At 44.0% G+C, this 26,109-nt stretch overlaps 1 protein-coding gene across 1 annotated transcript in view; it reads left to right on the plus strand.

Annotated features, from left to right (window-relative positions):
• LAMA3 (laminin subunit alpha 3) overlaps nt 1-26,109 on the plus strand; it is a 198,997-nt gene that overhangs the window by 172,210 nt on the left and 678 nt on the right. The window contains exons 64-77 of the mRNA XM_050939774.1: nt 1,305-1,427; nt 3,264-3,388; nt 3,750-3,870; nt 6,776-6,916; nt 8,671-8,801; nt 9,747-9,881; nt 17,618-17,762; nt 18,056-18,225; nt 19,185-19,374; nt 20,080-20,220; nt 21,089-21,248; nt 21,452-21,582; nt 24,015-24,108; nt 24,492-24,611. Coding sequence (XP_050795731.1) covers nt 1,305-1,427; nt 3,264-3,388; nt 3,750-3,870; nt 6,776-6,916; nt 8,671-8,801; nt 9,747-9,881; nt 17,618-17,762; nt 18,056-18,225; nt 19,185-19,374; nt 20,080-20,220; nt 21,089-21,248; nt 21,452-21,582; nt 24,015-24,108; nt 24,492-24,611 — 1,927 coding nt within the window. The remainder of the gene's footprint in view (nt 1-1,304; nt 1,428-3,263; nt 3,389-3,749; nt 3,871-6,775; nt 6,917-8,670; nt 8,802-9,746; nt 9,882-17,617; nt 17,763-18,055; nt 18,226-19,184; nt 19,375-20,079; nt 20,221-21,088; nt 21,249-21,451; nt 21,583-24,014; nt 24,109-24,491; nt 24,612-26,109) is intronic.

A 26,109-nucleotide genomic window follows, 5' to 3' on the forward strand; every position in this document is an offset into this window, starting at 1 on the left:
TTACAGATAAATGGCATTTTGGTAATGTAAACCTTCCTTTAAAAGGACTCTGTATACATTTTTCCTTTTCATCAAACCAGTTATTTTTGTGATATTGGTACATGACAAAGGGAATTGTGTAACCCAAAAAAATGTAATAGTCATTTGTGCCTACCTTTCAAAATTATAGCCCAAATTCTGCTCCCAATTACTCCAGTTGAACCCATTGACTCCAATGGAGTTGCACCAGTGTAACTGAGAGGAAAATTTGGCCCAATACTGGCATCTGAGATGAGTGCTTTTTTGATTTAGGTAATGTGATTAGAGCTGATTGGAAAAATTCCAACAAAACATAATTTCATTAGCAGTTGCCAATTCTACAAAATCTGAAAGTTTTGCAGAGATAATTTGATTTTGCCAAAGTTCCAGTGGAAACCCACCTGGTTTCCTGCAGTTTGCCCTACAGCCTCCTTAACAGCTTACCTCCCAGTCAGCTGAGAGCCTGGACTTCCAGGATCCACAGCTCTGGGGCTGAATTCTATTTCTTTGGAGAATTTTGAAATTTGCAGAGTTTGTTCCAAACTGGAACAAAACCTAATTTCAAAATATTGAAATTCCACACACCAGATGTAATTATCTTTCTCTACACAACTCTAGTTCTGATAAATAACAGAGCAAGGAGAAACTTAGAGTATAGGTGGTGATTCCTATAAACTTTGAGGCTTCAGGTAATCTGTTAGGTGCTAGAACTAACGATAAAATTACCTGTTGTATTACTTATCTAATAAGAATGCTATGTACATATTTGATGTTTGTTAATATAATAAATCATTGCCTTATTGCTATAATAAAATTTACTAAGCTCTGAAATTAAAAATGTATGCTATCAAAATTTTGTGGAGATATGATGGTATTTTTTGAGTTGATTCATTTTCACGAGTTTGAGTTAATTATATTTATCATTAAGAGTAAATTCTAGAATGTTTTGTATTATCTTTTCGTTTTGCCAAAAATTTTCTTGTTATTATTTACGGTCCTGGGAGGCAGTGAGGCAGTGTGGCCCAGAGGACAGAGCACTGGACTGGGATTCAGGAGACCTGGGTTCTGTTTCTAGCTCTGCCATAGGCCTGCTGCATGACCTTGGGCAAGTCACTTAACTGCCCCATGCCTCAATTTCTCCATCTGTAAACACGTGCTCTGTAAAGCACTTTGAGATCTACTAATGAAAAGTTCTATAGAAGAGTAGTATTATTTATTAAAGTAATTCACAAGACAATAAAAATACATATGATATATTACATAGTGGGTTTTTTTCCTTATTGCAGGATCATTTCATTAGTTTGAATATTGAAAATGGCCATCTGGTGTTCAGATACAAACTTGACTCTCAACCTCCAAAGGAAATAGCAAGCAATAAAGCAGTTGTAAACGATGGAACGTATAAGCAAGTATGTCATTTAAACAAATTATATATTTTATTAAAAGTATCATGAACTTCTGAAAATATATAGATCATAATGGATGAAGCTGCACATCCTATTTCAAATTCTTCTGATTGTGAAGTTTTGCCTTTCTTTTTAGATGATTAGGCTAGAAAAACACTAGCTGATGTTTGCAACTCATATGGAAATTAATCTTTACACTGCCTAATATCATGTATTTCTGAAGGAAAACTATTCCTGGCAGAATAACCACTCAAACAACTTGCCCTTTTGCAAGTGTATTGCCTTAATTAAGGATTATAATATTGATTGTAAATACTAACATTATTTTAATGTTTAGTTTGGTATTTTTATCTGAACTGTTTTAAGAAAAAACTTTTAGCTGACCTTTATGCAGCCGCTTTTTTTAATCTGATCAGCTTAAAAGCGGTCCAGCTATTTTGTGGAGCTATTTATATGAAGTCTGCTATGAAACATAATCAAATCTCTTTCTTGATGTTTATTTTGGCCAAAAGTACAGTTAAACTGTACTGTTAAAATAGACAGATTTTTCAACAATAAGAAAATGTGACTGAAAAGTTAAAATAACAACGGTGTATGTGTTTATGTATGTATAATTTAGAGCTAGGGAAATATTACAGATAATTATTTGTGAACATATGTTCAAACTTTTAAATGATTTCGCGTGTCTGTGTCACTTTTTTGTTCAGTTTTCCTTGGATATTTTAACAACTATGTTTACTGGCAGGAATATATGCTTAAACAGCATATTTTAGGAAAATATTGCAGAACATTCACAAAAGGCACATCTTGAATTCATATACATGAGTACTTATGCCAGAAACCTAATTCTAAAAGTCACACTCATCCAGTCAAGATGTAACCTATGTGTCCAATCAAAACGGCTCAATTTTGACTTACAAATATAAAAGCCAAAAGCAGTACGCCCAGTGAACCAGCTGTAAGCAGTCGGTAGGCAGGGATTATATGTTTGCATAGAATATGAATGGAATTTCAAACACCATATTAATTTGTAGAAATCACAACCTGTTTGTAGACAATTTGCTCACAAATCAGAGGGCTAAATTTGATGAATAACTTGTTACTGTGAATAGTTCGTGCAGCTTTTCTGTGTGTAGGATTGTGTAAATGCACTGAGAAAGGGGTGGCTAACTCAAGTTCTGATTGTAGCTGGAAAAACTGCAGAGACCTGAACTTATTAGTAAAATGAAACAGAACACATGTTTGCTAATTAAGAAACTTAGCGCCTGATTTTCAATGGTGCCAGTCACTCACGCTCAGAACTTCATGAGTTAGAATGATTCCAAACCATGTGAGTATTCAGTTTTGCCACTCAACTTTATGTGCCATACTCGCTAGAAGGCAGTGGGTTCCAGTGGCTAGGATTGGAAGATATGAGATCTGTGTTCTGCTTCCTTTCTGCCACTGATTCACTGTGTAAACTTAGAAAAGTCACATCACCTTTCATCATCACCTCAGTCTCTTTTGGTGTAAAATAGGCATAATGATACTTACTCTTGTTTCAAAAGTGCTTTGAGAGTTGCAGATAAAATGCATAATCTAAGTACTAAGTATGATTATATCTATTCATTGCTAGACCACTCATGCACAAAAATCTGCGTACATACTTCATTTAAGCATTTGTTACTTACAAAATGTAGAGTAAATCCACTTGAAGCAATCCAGTTACTCTGTATTTAAACTGGTGTAAATCAGAACAAAATTAGACCATTTGTATTATGCTACGTTTGCACATTTTGATGTGCTAAATTATTCTTGTTTATTTTGTGTGCACTAATTCTCACTATCTGTCCATTTCAGATTAAAATATACATTTCTAGTAGACAAAAATCAGTTGTGATTAGTCCTTGGATTAAAGCCAACATCAGTGTCTTTAAGTTCACCACATACTATCTGGGTGGAATTCCATCTTCTCTGCGGGAACGGTGAGTTACTATTTTAAAAAGTCAGCAGGCCCAACCTTTCCGTAGGGTACACACTCAAACCTCCCACTGACATCAGTAGAAGATTTTGGTGAGTATCCTATGGGAGGACTGGGCTCAGATTCTGTATGTTGTATGTGATGTGTAAATATATGTCAAAATCTGTGAGTTGTGGAAAATCATCTGGCTCTTTGTTAGTTGGGATATGCTCTGGAGACAGGACTTGACAGTGAAAATTTGTGTGCAGTAAGGATTCATCTTGGAATCTGCTATTTTATTTTTCTATTTCATATCATTCTATTGACTGACTGTTGTACTATTCTGTGATTGGGGTTACAAATTACTTTTTTCTCTCTGAAACCAGCTTTAATATCTCCACATCTCCATTCCGTGGTTGCATGAAGAATGTGAAAAACCCCATCACTGCATCTGTTACTTTTACTGAGACCATTGGTGTCAGTAGGAAATGTTCCGATGACTGGAAGGTAATTTGCAAAGTTGCTTTTAGTATGTTTGTTTTTCACAGATTGATAGAAGGAACGGTTAAATCATCTAGTCTGACTTCCTTTATATGACAGGCCATTAACTTTCACCCAGCCTTGTGTTTGGCTAAAGTATAACTTCCAGAAAGATATCCAGTCTTGATTTGAAGACATCAAGAATTGGAGAGTCCACCACTTCCCTTGGTAGTTGGTTCCAATGACTGATCACCTTCACTGTTAAAAATTTGTGCTGTATTTCTAATTTGAATTTGTCTGACTTCAAGTTCCAGCCATTGGTTCTTGTTATCCTTTCTCTGCTATATTAAGGAGCCCTTTTTAGGACCCAGTATTTTTTCCCTGTGAAGGTATTTATACACTGTATAATCAAGTCTCCTTTCAATCTTCTTTTTGATAAGTTAAACAGATTGAGCTTTTTTATTCTCTTGCTGTAAGGCATTTTCTCAAGCTCTTGAATCATCTTTACAGTTCTTTCCTGCACCCTTTCCAACTTCTCAGCATTTTTTTAAAATGTGGACACCTCTTTACCCCTCCTCATTACCCCCCCTGTTTATACAACCCAGGATCGCATTATCCCCATTCGCCACAGCATCATATTGGGAGGGAATGCTCAATTGTTTGTCTATTGTGACCCCTAAAATCCTTTTCATAGTCACTGCTTTCCAGGATGCAGCCCTCCATTTTTAGTCATGGCTTGTGTTCCTTGTTCCTGAATGTCTAACTTACCAAGCTACCCTGGTTGCTATGTATGACTGTTATGTCCTCATGATTATTTACCACTGTCAATCTTTGTGTCATCTGCAAATATTATCAGCAGTGATTTTTATATTTGCTTCCAGATCATTGATGAAAGTGTTGAACAATGTTGGGCCTACTAGTATTGAACCTTACGGAACACCCACTAGAAACACCTTGTAGAGGTGCAGACTCACCCCTGCGGCGCCTCCAGCTGGTGACTTCTGGGAATTAGCTCTTTCCAGCTCCGGAGCACCCTCTGCAGGCTGGTGATCCGCCTGCCCTCTGGCCCCATGTACCTCCTAGACCCAATGCCCCTTTAACTGGGTGCTGCCCCCTCAGCAGTACCCCCACAATTCTGGGTCTCCCCCTACCAGGGGAACCTCCACCCACTATCCCCACTTCGCCTCAGAATATGGCTACTGCCAATCGCCATCTAACCCCCACGCCCTGGGGCAGCCTGCAGTGTACACGCCACTCATCACTGGCAAAGGGGGGGTTGGACCTGCTGCCTTTGCCTACCCTTGGCTACCCCTCTATAGCCCCAGTACATGTCCTGGCTTTTATCAAGGCCTGCAGCCTGGGGGTTCTCCAAGCTGGAGGTCCCCAGCTCCTCTAGCCTTTCCCCAGCCCTGCTCCAGTCTAGGTACCTTTCCCAGCTTCTAAGCAGCCAGGCCCTTCTCCCTCAACAAACAGGGAAACTCCCTGTCTGCCTTGGCTTCTCTGCCTTTATATGGCCAGCTGAGTCTGTTTGGGGCATGGCCCCAGCTGCAGCCACTTCCCCCAGTCAGCCCAGCCTTAAACCTGCTTTCTCCAGCCAGAACCCCCTCCCAGGGCTGTTTTAACCCCTCTGGAACTGAGTGGGGTGACCACCTCACTGCACACCCCCCACTCAATGATGATTCCCCTTTGACAACTACTTTTTGAGATGTCAGCCAGTTCTTAATCCATTTAACCTGTGATATTGCATAGTTCTAAATTTTCAGTCAGAATGTCAGACGTACTAAGTCAAATGACTTACAAAAGTCTAAATATATTACATCTGTGCAATTATCTTTATCAATCAAACTTGTAATCTCATCAAAGCATGGAATCTGGTTTGTTTGATCAGACTTTCGTTTCCATAAAATCATATTGACTGCCCTTAATTGTATTCCTGTACTTCAATTATTTATCAGTTGAATCCTGTATCAGCTTGTCCCCTGTTCTGATGTCAGGCTAACCAGTCTATAGTTACTCAGATCATACCGCTTGCCATTTTTGAATACTGGCACAGTGTTAGCACTCTTCTAGTCTTCTAGCATTTCTCCAGATTCTCAAGTTATGAACTTTTAGCAATTGACATTCTTAAATAATCTTGAAAAATGAGACTAGTGGACCAGTAGCTGTCTACTTTGAGGAACGTATTGGGTGATATTAATTGTGTATGGGGTCTGCATAGGTAGTCATCTCTTACTTCCTTTTCCTACCTCTGATGGATCCTCTGACTTTTTGTCCGCATCCCATGGCTGTTACAACTTCAAACGTGCAAATCCATCCCCAGAGCCCTTTGCTGCCACCACTATTCTCCTTGCTGCAGCTATCTGGCTGGGACTTCCTTTCAATTCTGTGAATGCCACTTAGTTTATTCATGGTAGCCACTTCCTGTTGAAAGACTGTTGTCACTTCTCCTCCTCCCTTTCCGCTGAGGTTGAGTCTGCTGCCTCTACAGCACTCTTGGCCTCACTGCCTAATGGATGAATGAAAGAGATTCAAATCTGAATGTACTCATTCCAGTTCAAAGTTCATTCAGGTGAACACCAACCCTGCCTGCCTACTTTTTGTCTTTGAATATAAAATCAGCTGGCCTTTTCTGATGACATAGACTGTAAACAGAGCAGAGCGTGTATTATACTAAATGGGCCTCAGTTTACTTACACTGGTTCAAATCAAGATTGATTCCATGGATGCCAACAAAGTGTGTATACTTGTTCTGTACTTAGAAACTCAGGTACCATACTCTCAATTTGTCTATTATATATTTTCAGTTAGAGTCCATTCATGTGTATATTAGCTTGAATAAAAGAATGAGAGACCAATTTCATAACTTACCTTAGGCAGTCCAGTAAAAAAAGTGATACTTGAAAACCTAATTCATCATTTCTTTGCCTTTTAGCTTGTGAGATCTGCAACTTTCTCCAAGAACGGAATACTGGATTTGAATGATGAGGGTTTCCCATTTCCCAGCAATTTCCAAGTCGGATTTGGCTTTCGTGCATTGGCACCCAGTGGAACGTTATTAACTTACAATATATTGGTATGAAACACTCATTTTTGTTTCTGGATAAGAAAACTCATGTCTGTTTGGGACAAGAACATTTTTCAAAATCTCAATTTCTTGCAGAATGGGAAAACTTTTTCCTGCCCAATTTTACTTACAATAAGATCTGGTAAAAAAAAATTGAGTTTTGAAATTTTTCATTGAAAAGAATAGACCTTTTGTGGTGGAAATTGTCCCTTAAAACAGTTGTTCTCGACCTTTACAGGAAGCTGATTTGTCTTGTGTACTCCAAGTTTCACCTCGTTTAAAAACTACTAGCTCACAAACTCAGAAATAAAAATATGAAAGTATCACAGCACACTATTATTGAAAAATTGCTTACTTTCTTATTTTTACCATAAAATTGTAAAATAAATCATGACCCCCAGGTTGAGAAACACTGATATAGTACATAGAGCAGTATAAACAAGTAAATGTCTGTATGAAATTTTAGTTTGTACTGACTTCACTAATGGCTTTCATGTAGCCTGTTGTAGTACTAGACAAATATCTAGGTGAATTGATGTACCCCCAGGAAGACCTCTGTGTATCCCCAGGGATAGATGTACCCCCTGGTTGAGAACCGCTGCCTTAAAACTTTCCCATTTTCCAACCATGACTGCACAGCACTGCGACAGTGGGTAAATTTAGATACAGGGAGACTAAATGACTTGCTTGTTAATATGAAGTGGCAGAGAGAAGTGACTCCATTGTAGGAACAGAGTGTGGAAGAAGTTCCTCTGTGCTTGTGCTTCTGGAGGAAACAATGGCATTAGGTAGGTGGGGAGTTTAATCCCTACCTCTGGTAAAAGTCAATTAAAATATGTTTAAATAACTTTTTTATCTTTTTTTATTTTTTTGCATCCCAAAGTCTGGGATAGGCAGGGAGAATCGTAGAATCATAGACTTTAAGGGCAGAAGAAACCATTATGATCTTCTAGTCTGACCTCCTGCACAACGCAGGCCACAGAATCTCAACCATCCACTCCTGTATCAAACCCGTAACCTATGTCTGAGCTATTGAAGTCCTCAAATTGTGGTTTAAAGACTTCAAGGTGCAGAGAATCCTCCAGCAAGTGACCCTTGCCCCACGCTGCAGAGGGTTCATGGTGATATCAGGCAAAAAATCCTCAGAGCCTCTGCTAATCTGCCCTGTAGGAAAATTCCTTCCCAATCCCAAATATGGCAATCAGCTAAACCCTGAGCATGTGGGCAAGACTCACCGCCAGACACCAGGAAAGAATTCTCTGTAGTAACTCAGATCCCACCCCATCTAACATCCCATCAGAGGCCATTGGGCATATTTACCACTAATAGTCAAGATCAATTAGTTGCCAAAATTAGGCTATCCCATCACACCATCCCCTCCATAAACTTAACAAGCTTAGTCTAGAAGCCAGATGCGTCTTTTGCCCCCACAGCTCCCCTTGGAAGGCTGTTCCAGAACCTCACTCCTCTGATGGTTAGAAACCTTCATCTCTTCCCTTCTCTAGGAACTGTGTTAGTTGCAGGGGCTCTGGAGTAGTATGATTTGGGAGATTAGCCTGAGAGAAGTAGTTTTTGGGGTGGCCCAGAACAGTTTTGTGGGAAGGAAGTTTTCCTCCCACGGAGCCATGTTAGATTCCAAGAACTCTTGGGAGCAATGCACACTGCGATCCTGACTTACCATTGGGAATTGGGTTCATGGTGATATCAGGAAAACCTGAAGCTGCTTATAATGATAACTTTATAGGATTATTTTATTTTTTTAGTCTTATATGCTTAGCATCTTTTTGAGAGACGGCTTTGTAATCGTAAAGATGACAGATGAGGAAAAACAATCCAGCAAGAAATATGAAGATGGTTCAATGCATTATGTGTCAGTAATCAAAGATGACAACATGTAAGTCCAGTTCTGTGTTTGGTTTTTGAATGGACTGCAAGCCTTGGTTAGAAAGAGAAGATTGTAGAATGTTTGCTTGTCCTGATATTTGGTTATAAAACAGTACAGAGTTAAAACTAAATTCTGAATCATGGTCGCAGTGGATATGGACATTCTGAAGCACCAGAAGATTCTTGGTCTGCGTATTTGCATGTCAGTACCTACTGAGTTCCAGTTCAGCTCCTGAACTTCACAGCAACACTGGTAGTCTGAGCTTTCAAACCAAAAGGCTTGAATCTGCTTTTCTGTGCACTGAGTGTCTTTCTCTGTGGTTGGGCAAGACATAGTTTTGGACAGCTTCTCACACTCATAGTCTTCGCATCTTTGAGTGTAAATTGCAAACCTGTCTAATGCAGCTGTTTTACAGGCCTGAGGAGGAAGCGCAATAGCTCTTCTAATTTTCTCAATATCTATCTGATATATAGATTAGAGACAATTTACTAAAATTTATCCAATTTACTGAAAATTAGATGACTTCAAAAACACACTGGTCTCTATAGGGTTATATAAAAACTTGTGCTGGCTAAAAAAGAAGGGTTTGAAAGATAGCCTGTGATTGTATTAAAGCCTTGGGCTAGTGATAAGGGGTAAAATCCTGGCTCCACTGAAGTCAATGGTAGTTGTGCTGTTGACTTCACTGAGGCCAAGATCTCACCCAAAGAATGTAAGGCTACGTTCTGCTCTCATTATAACTGTACTGCACCATTTTAAATATGGTTAAGTCAATGAATTAGTACTGGCATAAAACCCAGGAAGTGATAGGAGACCAGGCCTGTAAATGCCATCAGCATTAAAATGTAACTGGAAGGCATGTGTGTGTCAGATCTTTATTTAAAAAAAATTCATTTAGCTGGTAGTGTGTTTTTCCTAAATTTTTCACTCTTATTTGTATTCATCTTGTTTCAGGGTCAGGCTGCTGGTTGATGACTTGCCTGTGTCAATGGCTGTTGAACCTCAAGGAATGTCTAAAAAATTAAGTTATTCTATAAGATTGGGTGGGGATGATTTTGAAGGCTGCATCTCCAATGTCTTTATACAAAGGTACTTAACTTGGGAATATTTGCAGTTGCAGACGCTGGGGTAAAGAGAGAAATGACCTGTTTTCCTTTATGAGTAATTCGAATTTCTTCTCACTAATCTGCATTTCTTCTAGATACATGAAACCTTGCTGAATGCATAACCTTGTTGCACAACAAATCAATTCTTGTATTTGACCAATTCATCACTTTTGTAAGATTTAATGGAGTTGGATCTTTTGATATTTTGGAAGATCACTCTGAATTGTATTCCTTCACTAGAAGTTTGATTTAAAAGCATCATTATATTGGAATGGGTATATTGCAAGGCCCAAAATTTTCAAACACCTGTTCCTAAATTATACTCATCAAAAATACATGTGCAGCCAGATAATTGCATGAGCAAGAAACATTTGCATATGCAAAATGAATAATTACATCAACATATGGGGGTACTTGTAAAAAGACCCGATTGCTGATTTATGTTACCCATTTGTTACTCAGTTTTTTCCCTTCACATTCACCTGGTGGTAGATACATCTTTGCAAGCCCAGTTTAGAAGAGAAATTTCTCCTTAGGTGTTTTCTTTCATTAGGTTAATTCCTAACACAGGTATTCTCCCAGCTGGGGCCTGCTTGTTTCCACTGACTATTGAGTGTCTAGATGTGCGTGAGTGTGTGTGTGTGGTTTCACAAAAATTATGATGTATTTTTGGTTTGTATATATCTTCATTAAATTTTTGCCTTAACATTGTGAAGTTGTGCAACGTGTATACTAACCTCCCCATCCATCTGTGATCTATCAGAATTGGAGAGATTCCTTTAACCTTATAACCTACATAGAGTATGTGTACATTTATTCTCATTGACTTAGCCTTTGCAAAAAGAAGATTGGTATAAGAGTGTTTCTGGCAACAGGGCAGAGTTGCACAGTAACAAACTGATAGCTTTTTAGCCCTCACACTTGGGGATCCAGTTGAGTGGGACAAACTGATAGCTTTTTAGCCCTCACACTTGGGGATCCAGTTGAGTGGGAACGTGGCTGATTCTTCTTCGAGTGATTGCTCATATCCATTCCAGTTAGGTGTGTGCGCCGCGCGTGCACATTCGTCGGAAAACTTTTACCCTAGCAACTCGGTGGGCCGGTAGGTCGCCCCCTGGAGTGGTGCCATCATGGCGCTTGATATATACCCCTGCCGGCCCACCCGCTCCTCAGTTCCTTCTTACCGCCCGTGTCGGTCGTTGGAACAGTGGAGCGCGGCTTAGCTGACCTCCACTTCCCTAGCTACTCGTAGTTCTCGTATATAGTTATGCAGTTATAATCCTTTTATATATATATTTGTATAGTTATACGTTTTTTCTCTGCTAACATAGTTAGTTTAGTAATTGTTAGCAGGGTTCAGGAAGTAGCCCCTTCCATGAACCCGGTGCCGGAGCTCATGCACGGCTCACCGGGTTTTAAAATAGGCTCGGCCTGCCAGAAGCCGATGCCGAAGGGAGATCCACACGACTCCTGTTTGAAGTGCCTCAGGGAATTGCACTTGACAGCTAAGTGCCCCATTTGCAAGGCTTTTAAGCCGAGAACAAAAAGGAGCGGGACTTTCACTTACCCCTCCACCTTCGGCGCCGAGCGATGATCAAGCGGCTGGCAGAAGCGCCTCCTCGGCACCGGACCCCGCCGGTACTACCAAGGCCTTTCGGCACCGGCCGTCGCCGGCACCGAAGTCGACTCGGCACCGCTCCCTTCCTCCGAGGTCGAGAGAGCCTACAAATCCTGCTGGTGCCTGACGGCTCCCCGGCACGCGCCGTGGTTGAGCCCCCTGCTCCTGCTGCTTCCGTGCCACCTGCATCGCAACCAGAGAGCCCGCCTAAGTCGGATTGCCCGGCACCGACACCTGCAGAGGCACCGATGACATCGGCACCGTCGATTCCAGTCCCCCAGGGCAATTGAATCCGGTGCCTGACAGCTCCCCGGCACGCGCCGAGGTAGAGCTTCTGCTCCTGCTGCTTCCGTGCCAACTGCACCGCAGCCAGAGAGCTCGTCTAGGTCGGATCGCCTGGCACCAACACCTGCTGCAGCACCGACGACGTCAGCACCGTCGATCCCGGTCCCACAAGGGCCGTAGAATCCGGTGCCTGACGGCTCCCCGGCATGCGCCGTGGTTGAGCTACTGCTCCTGCTGCTTCCGTGCCAACGGCACCGCAGCCAGAGAGCTCGTTTAAGTCGGATCGCCCAGCACCGACACTTGCTGCGGCACCGACGACGTCGGCACCGTCGATCCCGGTCCCACAAGGGCCGTAGAATCCGGTGCCTGACGGCTCCCCGGCACGCGCCGTGGTTGAGCTACCGCTCCTGCTGCTTCCGTGCCAACGGCACCACAGCCAGAGAGCTCGTCTAAGTCGGATTTCCCAGCACCGACGCCTCTGAGGCACCGACAACGTCGGCACCGTCGATTCCAGTCCCATAAGGGCCGTAGAATCCGGTGCCTGACGGCTCCCCGGCGCGCGCCGTGGTTGAGCGTATTGCTCCTGCTGCTTCCGTGCCGACGGCACCACAGCCGGACAGCTCATCTAACTCGGATCGCCCGGCACCGACGCCTACCGAAGCTCTGACGACCTCGGTACCGTCGATCCCGGTCCCACGAGGGCCGTCGAAGCCGGTGCCTGACAGCTCCCCAGTATGCACTGTGGTTGAGCCTGCTGTTCCCTCCACGCTGGAGACGTTACCAACGGCGAGGGATCTCATTGCCATGACAGAGTCGATGCTGCCTGACCCCGGCACCGCCGGTGCGGGTGATACACTCTCTTCATGTGACCGTCCTTTGTCAACACAGCAGAGCGGCACCGTTCATGATCACGGTCCCGCAGACACTCCAGATCCTGTCGGCACGCCCGACACCACTTGCAGTCCCGGTGCTGTTTTCCTCATCGGTACTGGTCGCACTCGCTGCACCGGTCGGTGTCCCGTTCGCCGGCCTGCTATCGGCACCGTTCCGACTCCCGGGTCCGCGACAGGTACCTTGACTCCTGTAGCCTCTCCCCGAGCCTCGAGATCTCGGTCGACCTCCAGGCACCATTCTGGTTGTGGGTCTGGATCTCGTTCCAGGTACCGTTACGCCTCCCGGTGCCGGTTCCCGGTGCCGAGTCGGGCAAGGTCCGATAGAGTCAGAGACTCTGTCTGTGCCTTCTTTTAGTACCTCCATGGCCATCCGGACACGCATCTGTGTCATCCCACATGCGCAGATCTTATGCTCAGGACCACGATTCTGATATGATGGCCAGCGGGCGCCAGCCCCGAAACCGAAAGAGGCTTGGCAAATGAACCTGTTTGGCCGCCAGGTGTACTCTGCAGAGGCCCTGCAGCTCTGGGTAGCAAAGCAACAAGGCTTGCTTAGCTGCAATAATTATAGCACCTGGGTGGAGGTAGTTTAGTTTATGGAGTTTCTCCCTCAAAACTCCCGCCCAGAGTTCGCTACCGTCTTGGAGGACGGAGGAAAAAAGGTACCCAGAGCGTCCCTCCAGGCCTCGTTGGACGCAGCAGACTCTGCAGCCAGGACTCTGGCCTTTGGTGTCGCCATGAGGTGCATCTCATGGCTTCAGGTTTCAAACCTCCGGCCGGAGCTGCAGTAGGCCATTCAGGATTTACCCTTTGTTGGCAAGCGGCAAGGACAGCCCCAGGCTGCCAAGCCTGATGGACAATAGGGTCCTAATGCGCTCTCTCAGCATGCATATGCCAGCGACCAAACGCAGGCCTTTCTGTCCCCAGCCGCCATACTCTGTGCCTAGCCAGAGACACGACTTTGGCAAACGGCGAGGCCAAGGTGGTCACAGACGAACGTCAGGACCCCTAAAGAGCCAAGGTCAAGGTCCCTCGCAATTACCACTGGGACCAAAGACGAACCTTCCAGGGTGCGCCTGATGGCGGTGTACCAGTCACAGGCCGGGATCCCAATCCCGCTTTCTCCTGGCGTGGCCCCAGTTAATTTCAGATCGCTGGATCCTGCGCACGGTGGCGCATAGGTACCACCTCTAATTTGTTCCAGCCCGGTCCCCCTTCAGGGACCCCTCTCACGAGCAATTCCTCGTACAAGAGGTGCAGACGCCGATGGACGAAAGGGGCAAGGGGTTTTACTCCCGTTATGCCCTAGTCCCCCACTCGAACGCAGGTCTCAGACCTTCCTAGTTCTGCACGGACTCAACCGGTTTAGGATAAGGTTGAAGTTCCGCACGGTATCCATGGGAACCATTATTCCATCCTTGCCTCCTGGGGGCTACTATGCCGCCCTGGATATGAAGGACGCGTACTTTCGCAACGCCATCTTCCCTCCGCGCAGGAGATACCTCCGCTTTCTAGCCAACTGTCAGTACTTCTGCTTTACGGCCATAGTCGCCGCCTACCTTCGCTGATGTCGGATATGCGTTTTTTCCGTATCTGGACGATTCGCTTATCCGAGGAGACTCTGAGACAAACCACTCAGCGCGTGGGCATCGTCACGGTCTTATTAACAGGTCAAAGCCTGATGATTACTATAGAGCAATCCACTCTGGTTCCCACGCAGAGGTTGGACTTCCTAGGAGCGATCCTGGTCTCCTCCCTAGCCGGAGCCTGCTTATCACAACTGCGGTTTTAGGTGATGGCAACAATCATCTGAGGTCTGCAGGCTTTCCCAACGACCTCGGCTCGTACTTGTCTCAGTCTCCTGGGTCCATGGTTGCCCGCAAGTTTGTAACCAAACACGCCAAGCTCCGCCTCCGTCCTCTCCAAGTCCGGCTCACCTCGGCGTGCCACCCGGACAGGGAGCCAATGGTCATGGTAGTCACCGTTCCCTCGAGCACCTTAGGCTCCCTAGAGTGGTGACTAACCCACTCCCTGGTGTGGGCAGGGATGCGGTTTCATCCGCCCCAGCCCTCACTGCCCCTGACGACGGACGCGTCATCTCTCTGCTCAAGTGCTCATGGTCACTCCGAGCTTAAGGCCTTTGGTCTTCTCGGGAACTGGCATTCCACATCAATGCCCCAAAAATGAGAGTAGTCCGCCTGGCGTGCCAGGGGTTCCAGCGGCAGCTGCGAGGCCGTTGTATCTCGGTGTTTACAGCCAACACAGCGGCCGTGTGCTTCATAAATATCCAGGGAGGGACATGGTCCCCCCCCCCCCTTTTTGTTGTCAGGAGGCCATCCATTTCCGGAACTTTTGCATGGCCCACTCGATGGAGCTGGTGACATCCTTTCTCCCAGGCGTTCGGAACGTCTTGGCGCTTTCACTCAGCAGGTCTTTCCTGTCTTACGAGTGATCACTCTGCCCCATGTGAGGCGCTCTGCTCTCCAGAAGCGGAGATGTTTCCTCACATAGACCTGTTCGCTCACCGCGAGAGCAGAACATGCCAGATGTTCTGCTCCTTCCAAGGTCTCTCTTCGGGATCGATCTTGGACGCATTCCTGATGCCGTGGAAAGGCCAACTCCATTATGCCTTCCCACTGTTCCCACTGGTTCATTAGGTCCTGCTCAAACTCCGCAGGGGCAGAGCGCGCATCATCATGATCACTCCAGAGTGGTCCAGGCAGCACTGATATACCACGTTGCTCGGCCTGTCAATAACAGACCCAATTACCCTGCCACCCCACCCAGTCCTCATCACTCAGGGCAACGACAGGCTTCGTCACTCGGACCTGCAGCCTCTTCGCCTCACGGTGTGGCTGCTGCGTAACTGAGCCAGGGTGACAGGAAGCCTTCCACCTGGTCAACGTACCGGGCCAGGTGGAAGCGTTTCTTCTACAGCTGCAATACGCTCGATCTTGCTCCTGCTGAGGTCTCGATCCCCTCTATTTGGCCTGCCTCTGGCCTTCAGCGGCAGGACCTGGCGGTATCATCGCTGAAGATACACTCAGCAGCCATCTCTACCTTCCAGCCAAGCTAAGGTGGACGTTCCGTGTTCTCACGCTCTAAGGGTTCGAGATCCCTCAAGGGCTTGGAGAGCTTGCACCCTCAGGTGCGCCGCCCAGCCCCGACCTGGGACCTCAACCTAGTTTTAACCAGACTTATGTCTCCCCCAGTCGAGCCGTTCACGACTGGCCCTCTGATATGCCTGTCTTGGACGACAACTTTCCTCGTAGCTGTTACATCAGCCAGACGAGTTTCCGAGCTCAGAGCTCTTACGGTGGTTCCGCCGTACACTAGATTTCACAAAGACAAGGTGCAGTTATGACCGCACCTGCCTTTCCTCCCTAAGGTGGTTTCGGCCTTTCATGTTACCCACAGCTCAACGCAATGGGCACAACCATTGCACTCCTTGGACATCTGTGGAGTGCTCGCATTTATTTTGCACTGCCAGAACCATTTCGTAAGGTGGCCCAGCTCTGTCTCGGTAGCGGGCCAAAGGGAGGGCTTGCTTGTTTTCCTCTCAGAGGATCTCATCTCGGGTGATGGCAGACTTCCACACTTGTTATGATTTGGCTCATATTTCCCCAAGCCACATCATCGTGCAGTTTACCAGGGCTCAGGCTTCATCTGCCGCCTTGCTGGCTCGTGTTCCTACACATGAGATCTGTCGCGCAGCTCCATTGGTCCTCGGTCCATACCTTTGCTTCGCAGTATGCCCTGGTTCAACAGACAAGAGATGCTGTAGCCCCTGGCTCAGCAGTTTTCATTCTGCCACATTTCACTCCGACCCCACCGCCTACGTAAGGCTTGGGATTCACCTAACTGGAATGGATATGAGCAATCACTCGAAGAAGAAAAGACGGTTACTCACCTTTGTAACTGTTGTTCTTCGAGATGTGTTGCTCATATCCATTCCACACCCGCCCTCCTTCCCCACTGTCGGAGTAGCCGGCAAGAAGGAACTGAGGAGCGGGTGGGCCGGCAGGGGTATATATCAAGCGCCATGATGGCGCCACTCCAGGGGGCGACCTACCGGCCCACCGAGTTGCTAGGGTAAAAGTTTTCCGACGAATGTGCACGCGCGGCGCACACACCTAACTGGAATGGATATGAGCAACACATCTCGAAGAACAACAGTTACAAAGGTGAGTAACCGTCTTTTTAGCAAGTCGGTAGGTTTGACTTGACCAATCTTCTTCTATCACTAATCAGCAAAACCTCTTAATGTAGTCCAGAAGGTCTGACACTGCCAGGGTTACTGTATTCCAGCTCCCTTTTCTCAATGGCAACAGCATTTTTTCAAGTAAGTAGTTTTTGGTAGGCTCCTAAATTCAGTCGAGGATGCAACAGCAGTGGCTTACCTCAGTAGTATGGCTGTAGCAAAGGTGGGATGTTTCAGGCAAGAACTACAAACTCCTTTCATTTTTCACAAACTTTCCACCCAGTAGGTCATGCGGCATCTTCAAGGATTTTTTCCCTCCCCAAGGAAGCAGCTGATACTTTTATTTAGGCTTGGCCTGCTAAAACTGCCAGAGGTACAGCACTGAATGCTATATGCCACCTACTGTATAAGTGGTTGGGATTTCCTGGTGACATCACATGCTAATACAAAATATATGAGTTCTTATGACAGTAATTCTGGATGAGCCTGTGCCAAGAGTTTAGGATCACTAATATAAATCATACTATTCTGACAGGTGAAAATCGTTGATGTCCCTTGAACAGACTGTAATTGAGAGTAGATCTACCTCATAAGGCTATATGTCCAAACAATGCAGGTCTAGAATACATGGTGGTTTTCATTAAAGAATAGGGATGATAAAGGGTGGTCTCCTATAGCACTCATTGCTCATTTTCATTCCTCATGTTTATTCCTCATTCTAGGACAGATCAGCTCCCTCACGTTCAAAATCTAGTCAATTATACTGAGAAGACTGGTGTATCCGTGGGAGCCTGCAGGATATACAAGTCACTCCAGCCAATGCTGCTGAAAGAATTAGCAGTTCCTAACAGCTCTAAGATTTTCAAGGTATGTTTATGTTTATTATAAACTCCAATCCACACTGATTCTCAGGCTTAGGCTCCACCAACATGAGCTGGCAGGATTGAGGAACTGATGTTACTCCTTTTCCATCTAGCATCTGGAGCAGGGTCTCCCTTCTCCGTATCTCATCCCCAGTATATATATAACTCTCCAGTGTGATAACAGTTCATCAAATACTCGAAGGAGGGTGTTGACTGATTCTGATGGGAACTAGGAAATATACATATTAAATTATTATCTCAGTTATCCATATTAAAGATTTAAATTCTGCCTTCCAGTTACAGAAGGAAAAGCACCTTGCTTACCTGACAGGTGCCGAAGTGCAGTTAGACCAGAAAAGCTGTGCTTTACCTACTCAGCTAAATTTCATCAATGGAGCTTATCAGTTTGGCAACACTCCCAACAGTCATTTGCTGTATACACTTTCTCAGGCATCGCTGACAGACAGGTAATGCAACAGTTCTCCACTCAACTTCTAATGCTGTATTCTTCAATGAGCCTTGAGCCTAGCCTTTAGGTGGTAAGTATTATGATTTCCCAGTGTGCATCTCTTTGGGAGTAATGAAGTGCACCCTGATTGTTCTGTTAAGGGCTTGACAGAGAACTTTTTCTCCCAATCATTGTTTCTACAAAACAAAACTGAACAGGTTGCCTAGAATGAGATGCTTGAATTTAGTGCACATTGAGGCCCAATCCAAGAATCTAAATCTGTCGACTTCAGCCCACATTCAGAAATGTGAATGGTGTACCACATAATTATGATTCCAGAAGCCACTGTTGTGTTAACAAATTGTTCAACTTGTGTTTATAGGTCAAACACTCTCCCCCTACATTCCATTATAACACAGACTGGGTGCCTCTGTTACTGGTTTCTGGGATGGAACTCTGAGAGTGATGACTGGGTTTTTCAGAAGAGTGTCCTTGTCTGTCAAAGTTCCTTCTTCTCTTGGTTTGCCAAAACTAGAATTCAGGACACACTATATGGCCCTTCTGTTCGGAGAGGATTTTTAATTAAATTCAGTGGCTTCCAAACAGTGAAGGTACCTGCTGGCCTTGTCTGCTCTATATTCTCTGCAGTACTGAGTACATCATCAGTATTCAAATACTTAATAGTAATCTCACTTTGCTGTACTGGTATTATAGGAATATGTATGTTTGTTCCAACTGAATTCACATGTAACTTCCTGCAAGCACAATGACAATAAATATAATGTTTCTGATCACATTTATATCCAGTCTTATACTGATAATTCCAACAACTTCAGTGAAGTGACTCCTGATTTACACTGGTATAAGTGAGAGCAGAATCTGGCCCCTTGCATCTTTCAAAAGGGTATGGAAAGGGTATGACAGTAAGCAAAACAAGACCATATTTTAATATCTTCTCTGATCCTCTTTCCACTAAAGGTCACATTTTTCAGTAGACGTACGGACTGCATCATCGGGAGGACTGATATTTTTTGTGGGAAATAAGCCTGAGAGCTCTTATATGGCTCTTTACATTTCCAAGGGACGTTTTGTCTTTTCATTTGGTGCTGGAGGAAAGAAAATTAAAATCAAAAGCAAAGCAAAATACAATGATGGGCAGTGGCATACTGTAAGTATTACAACAGTTAGGACAGTATTAACTGTGTGAAACATTGCAAAACATGAACCATCGCTTAATATGCCCAGTCGTAAGTGCTCAGCATTTTCAAATGCTGGGAGTATATTCACCTCAGCCTTGTGGAGATAGTTATTATGACTGAAGGTTCATGTGGATGACAGGTCTTCGTTGTCAAAAAGCTTATGGCAGTGGCCTAGTTCTAATGCAGTTAGTGTTGTAACAATACTTGTATTACTTTAGGAAAGTTCCCCAAAAAAGGGAACATTAAGGTAGATAGCATGTGTCTGTGAGGTAGGGACATTATGGTATAAGGCATTATTCTGATGCCCATTGGTGTGTATTTAGAAAGTCGGTGGAATTACTCTTGTTATTATACCAGAGTAAGGAAAAACAAGGAACCTGGATAACTGATGTGCAAAATACTCCCAGTTTTTGAACAATAAGGTATTTGAAAATGCATTTTGCCCACCTACTTTCTTTATATTTTTGCTAGTTTCAAATGAGCCTCAAAAAATGTGTGCTGATTTTAGGACTATACTGTCTATAACTTGATGGATAGGGTTTTCAGAAGTACCAAAATGATTTAGGAGCACAAGTTCCATTGACTTTCATTGGGACTTGTGTGTCTACCTCACATAAGTGATTTTGAAATCCCACCCAATGTGTCTAATGGTAATTATGCTTTCCTCCACAAAGGTGGTATTCAGTATGCATGGGAAGAATGGCCATCTTGTTATTGATGGTCTGAGGGCCAGGGAAGGAAAACTGGCAAGTAATTCCACCTTCAGCACTAAGCCACCAGTCTATCTGGGCGGGCTTCCATCCCTGAAAGTACAGGTAAATAATGGAGATTTTGAGGGTGTTTTTTTCATTGTACTGTAAATGAAGACACTGAAGTATCGTAAAGGGAGGTCATAATGATGAGAGGGATATAGATCATCATCATTTATACTAAGGTCATCTATACATGGTGTCCACAAATTCCTAATTATAGACACCCTCCCTTCCCCAACTGTGTGCCCAGCCGTCAAATTATCAGCATTTCGGTCTATAAATTGATTGCAGCCATGTGCTGCTCCTGATTCCCCTTTACCTCCAAAAGTCAAATTCCTCTTTTCTCCAAGAGCACCTCTTCCCCTTAGAGCGTTCACTTCAGCAGATACTTCAGGTGTCTCCAGCTAAACTAGATTTAGTAATATTCAGTACCAGAGGGAGGGATTCCCACTTACTAATCACTGTGATTTTAGGAGGAATTATAGATGTAAAACCTCATTCTAATCTTAGGTATGCATTGCCTCTGTTACCTTTAAAAATGACCTGTTAGGTATGTGCATCACTACACAATAGTTGTTTGGGGTGGGTGGTTAGTATTTGAAATCAGAATTAGATTGTTAGACCGTCAACATTTTGATGTATCATTGGAAGACAGCTATTCTACAAATAAGATTTTGCAATAACCCTTTCAAGATTTCAACTTTTCTAGCATGCTTGACTCTTTCGTGGTTTACTGGTATTTCTTTCATGACATAGTACACATTTTCACTGTATCAGGGACAGTCTTTACGTGCATTTCATACTTGGGTTTTCCACCATCAAAGAGTGCTAAAGAACTGCTTGGCTGATCTGTTATTAAAATAGTAGCCATCATGCTTTAATTTGTTATATTAATTATTATAATTACTCATGTTTTTAAATATGTTTTCAGAATATACCAAGAAAGAGTTTTGTAGGTTGCCTGAGAAATTTTAAAATGAATGGAAAGCTCCTGAATACTCCTCATCGAAACAGTGGTGTCCTTCCGTGTTTGGATGGCTCTTTGGAGACTGGAATATATTTCTTTAATGAAGGGGGATATATCGTCATTGGTAAGTAGTGTAGCAATTGCTACGTGGAGCTATGTCTTTATTATATAATCCACATAGATAGATAGAGACATAGATATATAAATATCAGTTTATTATATCATATAGATATATCTCCATGTTGTATGTGTATATATAGATGATACCCTTCCCCTTTTTAATGTGCTGTTCTAATTATTCTCCCTCCTCCCTTTTCACACCTGCAGATAACTCTTTTGTGATGGATTTGGAATTTAAGATCATATTTAACATTCGTGTGAGAAGTCTAACAGGTGTCCTACTCCATACTGGAAATAAACAAGGCAACTATTTAACTGTTTACATGGAGGCAGGAAAGGTGAGTGTGGGGTTTATTTCTGTTTGAATTGTATTACCATAACTAAGAAGAAAGACACCTTACTTTGAACACCAAATTAACTTCGTACAAAAGAAAACCAAATTCAAAATACATTTGAAAACTTCATGATGGTGTCTTATAACCATCTCTGAGGAGCGTGAACCTTAAATTTGCTGCCATACCAGTATGAGCAGCTTCCACTGTATGCACGCAGGCTTCCGTCAGGCAGCTTCATGATAGTCAGTGCACAGTGAAGGGAAGTGTCAGAGAATCCTTCTCTCCTCAGGACAAGGAACACTATGTGGTACTCTGCTCCTGCAAAAATCTACAAGGGTTTAGGCCAGTGGATCATGGAACCATGTGTCCTCACTTCTCCTTTAGCCTTCACCAGGCTTCTAGGAAGAGTGCAACCATGGAGCATTGACTGCTCTGTGCAGCTCCCTGTGTAGTTTCTCTGTAGCTTTCTGCACACACCCACTGCAGAATCTCAGCAGTTCTATTTTAGTATCTTTTTCAATAGCTGAAGGGTGTGTCAGGGGAGTTGAAGGAAACCCGGGGAAGGAGGCAAGGGAGTGGATTTATGTATGTATAGATGTTCCCAAACTTTAACAACCTGTGAACCCCTTTCACCAAAATGTCAAGTCTCGTGAACCCCCTCCTTTTCTCTTTTACCTGAGTATAAATTATAAAAGCAGTGATCTTGGAAGTATAAAATTTGTTTTTATGACATGCTTGTTACACACTATTATTATTTATCATTACACTATTTTTATTATTATGAAAATGGCAACACAAGATCTCCCTTTCATAGCTTGTATCACTTTGAATAAGCCTGTTATAAAACAAGGCTCCAATGTTTCATCAAGAAGTATCAGATGTGAAACAGCATGAAGGTATCTAAGAACCAACTGAAAGAGTTCCTCCTACACAAGCATTCAGGTCTTGAGCACTTCAGGCAAACAACACACGTTACAACAAAGCTTAAACTTGTATTTAAAAAAAATACTAGCTGCCTATTTAATTTTGAAAACAGCAAAAAATATCCACCTCCCTTTCCATTACTTATAAGGAGTCTTGAAGTTTAAATCTTCTCAGTATGATAGATATGCTTGCTTTGATCTGCTTAGTTCGTGGAAGTCCAGGGGCTCCGGGCTGCTAGTCCTGTGCTGCCTGGGGCCCCTAGAGACAGCTCTGTCCGCCATTAGGGAATTTTTTCCAGAGAACCCCCTGTAACATTTCATGAACCCCCATTTGGGAACCACTGGTATAGAGTATACACTATCCTCTCTTAGAGTATACACTATCCTCTCTTAGGACTCTGTGAATGGAATCTACCTTCCTTTAAGGAAGAGTGTTTGGGAATATTTCCTGCAAGGATAAGGAGGTGTTAGTACCGTTGTATACGGCGTTGGTGAGACCCCATCTGGAATACTGTGTGCAGTTCTGGTGTCCCATGTTCAAGAAGGATGAATTCAAACTGGAACAGGTTCAGAGACGGGCTACGAGGATGATCCGAGGAATGGAAAAACTGCCTTATGAAAGGAGACTCAAAGAGCTTGGCTTGTTTAGCCTGGCCAAAAGAAGGCTGAGGGGGGATATGCTCGCCCTATATAAATATATCAAGGGGGTTAACGTTAGGGAGGGAGAGGAATTATTTAAGTTTAGTACTAATGTAGCCACGAGGACGAATGGTTATAAACTGGATATTAGGAAGTTTAGACTTGAAATTAGACGAAGGTTTCTGACCATTAGGGGAGTGAAGTTCTGGAATAGCCTTCCGAGGGAAGTAGTGGGGGCAAAAGACTTTCCTGGCTTTAAGACAAAGCTTGATAAGTATATGGAGGGGATGTTATGATAGGATCGTTAATTTGGGCAATTGATCTTGAATTACCACCGGACAGGTCTGCTCAATGGTCTGCGGGGAGATGTTGCATGCGATGGGTACTGAGTTGCTGCGGAGAACTCCTTCTTGGGTGCTGGCTGGTGACTCTTGCCCACATGCTCAGGGTATAGCTGATCGCCATATTTGGGGTCGGGAAGGAATTTTCCTCCAGGGCGGATTGGCAGGTGCCCTGGAGGTTTTTCGCCTTCCCCTGCAGCGTGGGGCACGGGTCGCTTGCTGGTGGTGTCTCTGCAGCTTGAGGTCTTCAAACCACTTTTGAGGATTTCAATAACTCGGTCCTGGGATAGGGGTTGTATAAAATTGGATGGGTGGGGTTCTGTGGCCTGCCTTGTGCAGGAGGTCAGACTAGATGATCAGATTGGTCCCTTCTGACCTATGAGTCTATGAGTCTATGAATACAAATATTTTGACTGTGCCTTTTAAAGTGTTGGTGAAATGCACCAGTCAGTGAGTTCAGTAAATTGTTTAGAGTTGGATAGTCTCTTGTCACTCCTGTCTTTTCCCTAGTAAATTGAAAGATGTTTTACAGGTCACTGCCTCTGGAAATAATGGTGCTGCAGAGTTCCAGACATCCCTCACTCCTCAGCGGTCTCTATGTGATGGACAGTGGCACTCCATAGCAGGTACTGTATCCTCTTGCCTGCTCTTCTGAAACTGGAATGGATGGGAAGAACAAAAAAGATTTCCGCAGCCCTAAATTTAATGCCTATCCCCTTATATACTAAATAATTCAATTGCTGTTTTTTCTGAGAACACTCTTTAGAATAACAACAGGTTGTAATTATTTAAGACTGCATGTCGGGAAGAGAACCTTTGGGCTTTTATGTTGAACACTTTCTCATCCCAATAGGTATTTGGTATATGTCAGTTTGACTTGGAAATATAGTGAAATAAAACTTCCCCTATAAATCACACTCCTGCAAGACAAACACTTCTTAAAATAGTAGGTCATGGCTAGTGGATGCTTGACTGGAGCAAAGTTACTGATTTACCAAATTCCTTACAGTAACTCAGAAACAGAACATTGTGCACCTAGATGTGGATGCAAAGAGCAACTACACCATTGGGTCATCTGCCTCACTTTCTGCTAATGTGGGTCATCCACTTTATTTTGGAAGAGTTCCAGGTAATATTACTTCAAGTTAATGTTTCGTTGCTCCTCCTAGTGTTTTGTTTCTTTTTATGAAAGAAAAAAAATCAAACACACTATGGGCCGTATCATCTCCTATAAGGGAAAAAACACTCAGGTGACAGGAGACTTAACTTGTATAATCTCATCATTTTTTGTCAGGTAGGCAGGGTCTTGCTCTCTCTCTCTCTCTCTCTCTCTCTCTCTCTCTCTCTCTCTCACACACACACACACACACACACACACACACACACACACACACACACACACACACACACACACACACACACACAATGTCTACAGTACAGGCAGGCATAACCCTGTAGCATAGATGCAGCCTACGCCATTAGAAGGCATTTTTCTGTCTGTGTAGGAACACTGCCTCCCTGAACAACATTAATTACCTCAACAGAAGCACTCTTCAGTTGACATAGCTATGTCTACACTGGGGCTTCGGCTGCCATAGCTACATTGGTCAGGGGAGTGGTTTTTTCTTACCTCAACTTACATAGCTATGCCAATATAACTTTCATATGTCAACCAAACCCCCTCCACCCCCACCCCCAAATTGGTAGGGGGTCTACCACTTGAAACACAGAGATATATTATCTTTGGAGGTCAATGCCATCCATTGTGGACCCTGTGTGTTTGCACTGCTTCTCAGCCTCCCCGCCACCCCCAAGTCTGCCTGGCTCCATCAGGGTCTGTGCTGTCAGTACCTCTCTACTAGCCACTGGCCCTAGTCCCAACATCAGGGTCAGCTTTTTTGTGCTGCAGGAGTCACCATTCTGTTATGTGAAATTTGGGGCAGGAGAGAGGGAAAAAATGCTACTGTAAAAATGAATTGGGGCACTGAGGAAGGCAGAGGTAGCAACAGACCTGACATTTCCTCTTTTCTGCATTTCCCCCCCACCCTCAAGCTAGGTCCGTGAGCCAAGGGAACTCTGACTAGCCACCAGGGTAAAAAGGGGGTAACACTATAAACATTACAGCATTTGTATTGGGTCTGATGGCCCCCCTCTGTTTTCATCCAGTCTACATTAGGTGTTCTCGGGATGTTCCAGTTGGGAGTAAAAACTGATGTCGTAGTCTGATATTTTCATTTATACAAAGTCCTGCTTCTCTGAATGCAGGAGGAACCAAAAGCAGAATGGAGTAGCTTCTTAGCTTACAGGCCCAAACTTCTTTCAACCAGCACCCCCAACCCAGCACTTCTCTCTAGCCTTCTCTCAGGGTCACTCCATGCTGTCTCAGTCACTGCCTGGTTGTATGTTTCTCCTTCTGCCCCCCACCAAAACAATGCTCACAGAAAGCCACTCTATCCATATAGTCCAGAACTCCAGGGAAGGTTCACATACTCCTTTTGTTATAGGTGAGGGCTTGAGATGAATTTATCCTTCCAGTTACATTAACTGAAGGGTTTCAAAGTAGCAGCCGTGTTAGTCTGTATCCGCAAAAAAACAGGAGTACAATTTGTTAGTCTCTAAAGTGCCAC

The sequence above is a fragment of the Gopherus flavomarginatus genome, chromosome 2 (assembly GCF_025201925.1).
Source record: "Gopherus flavomarginatus isolate rGopFla2 chromosome 2, rGopFla2.mat.asm, whole genome shotgun sequence".
NCBI lineage: Eukaryota > Metazoa > Chordata > Testudines > Testudinidae > Gopherus > Gopherus flavomarginatus.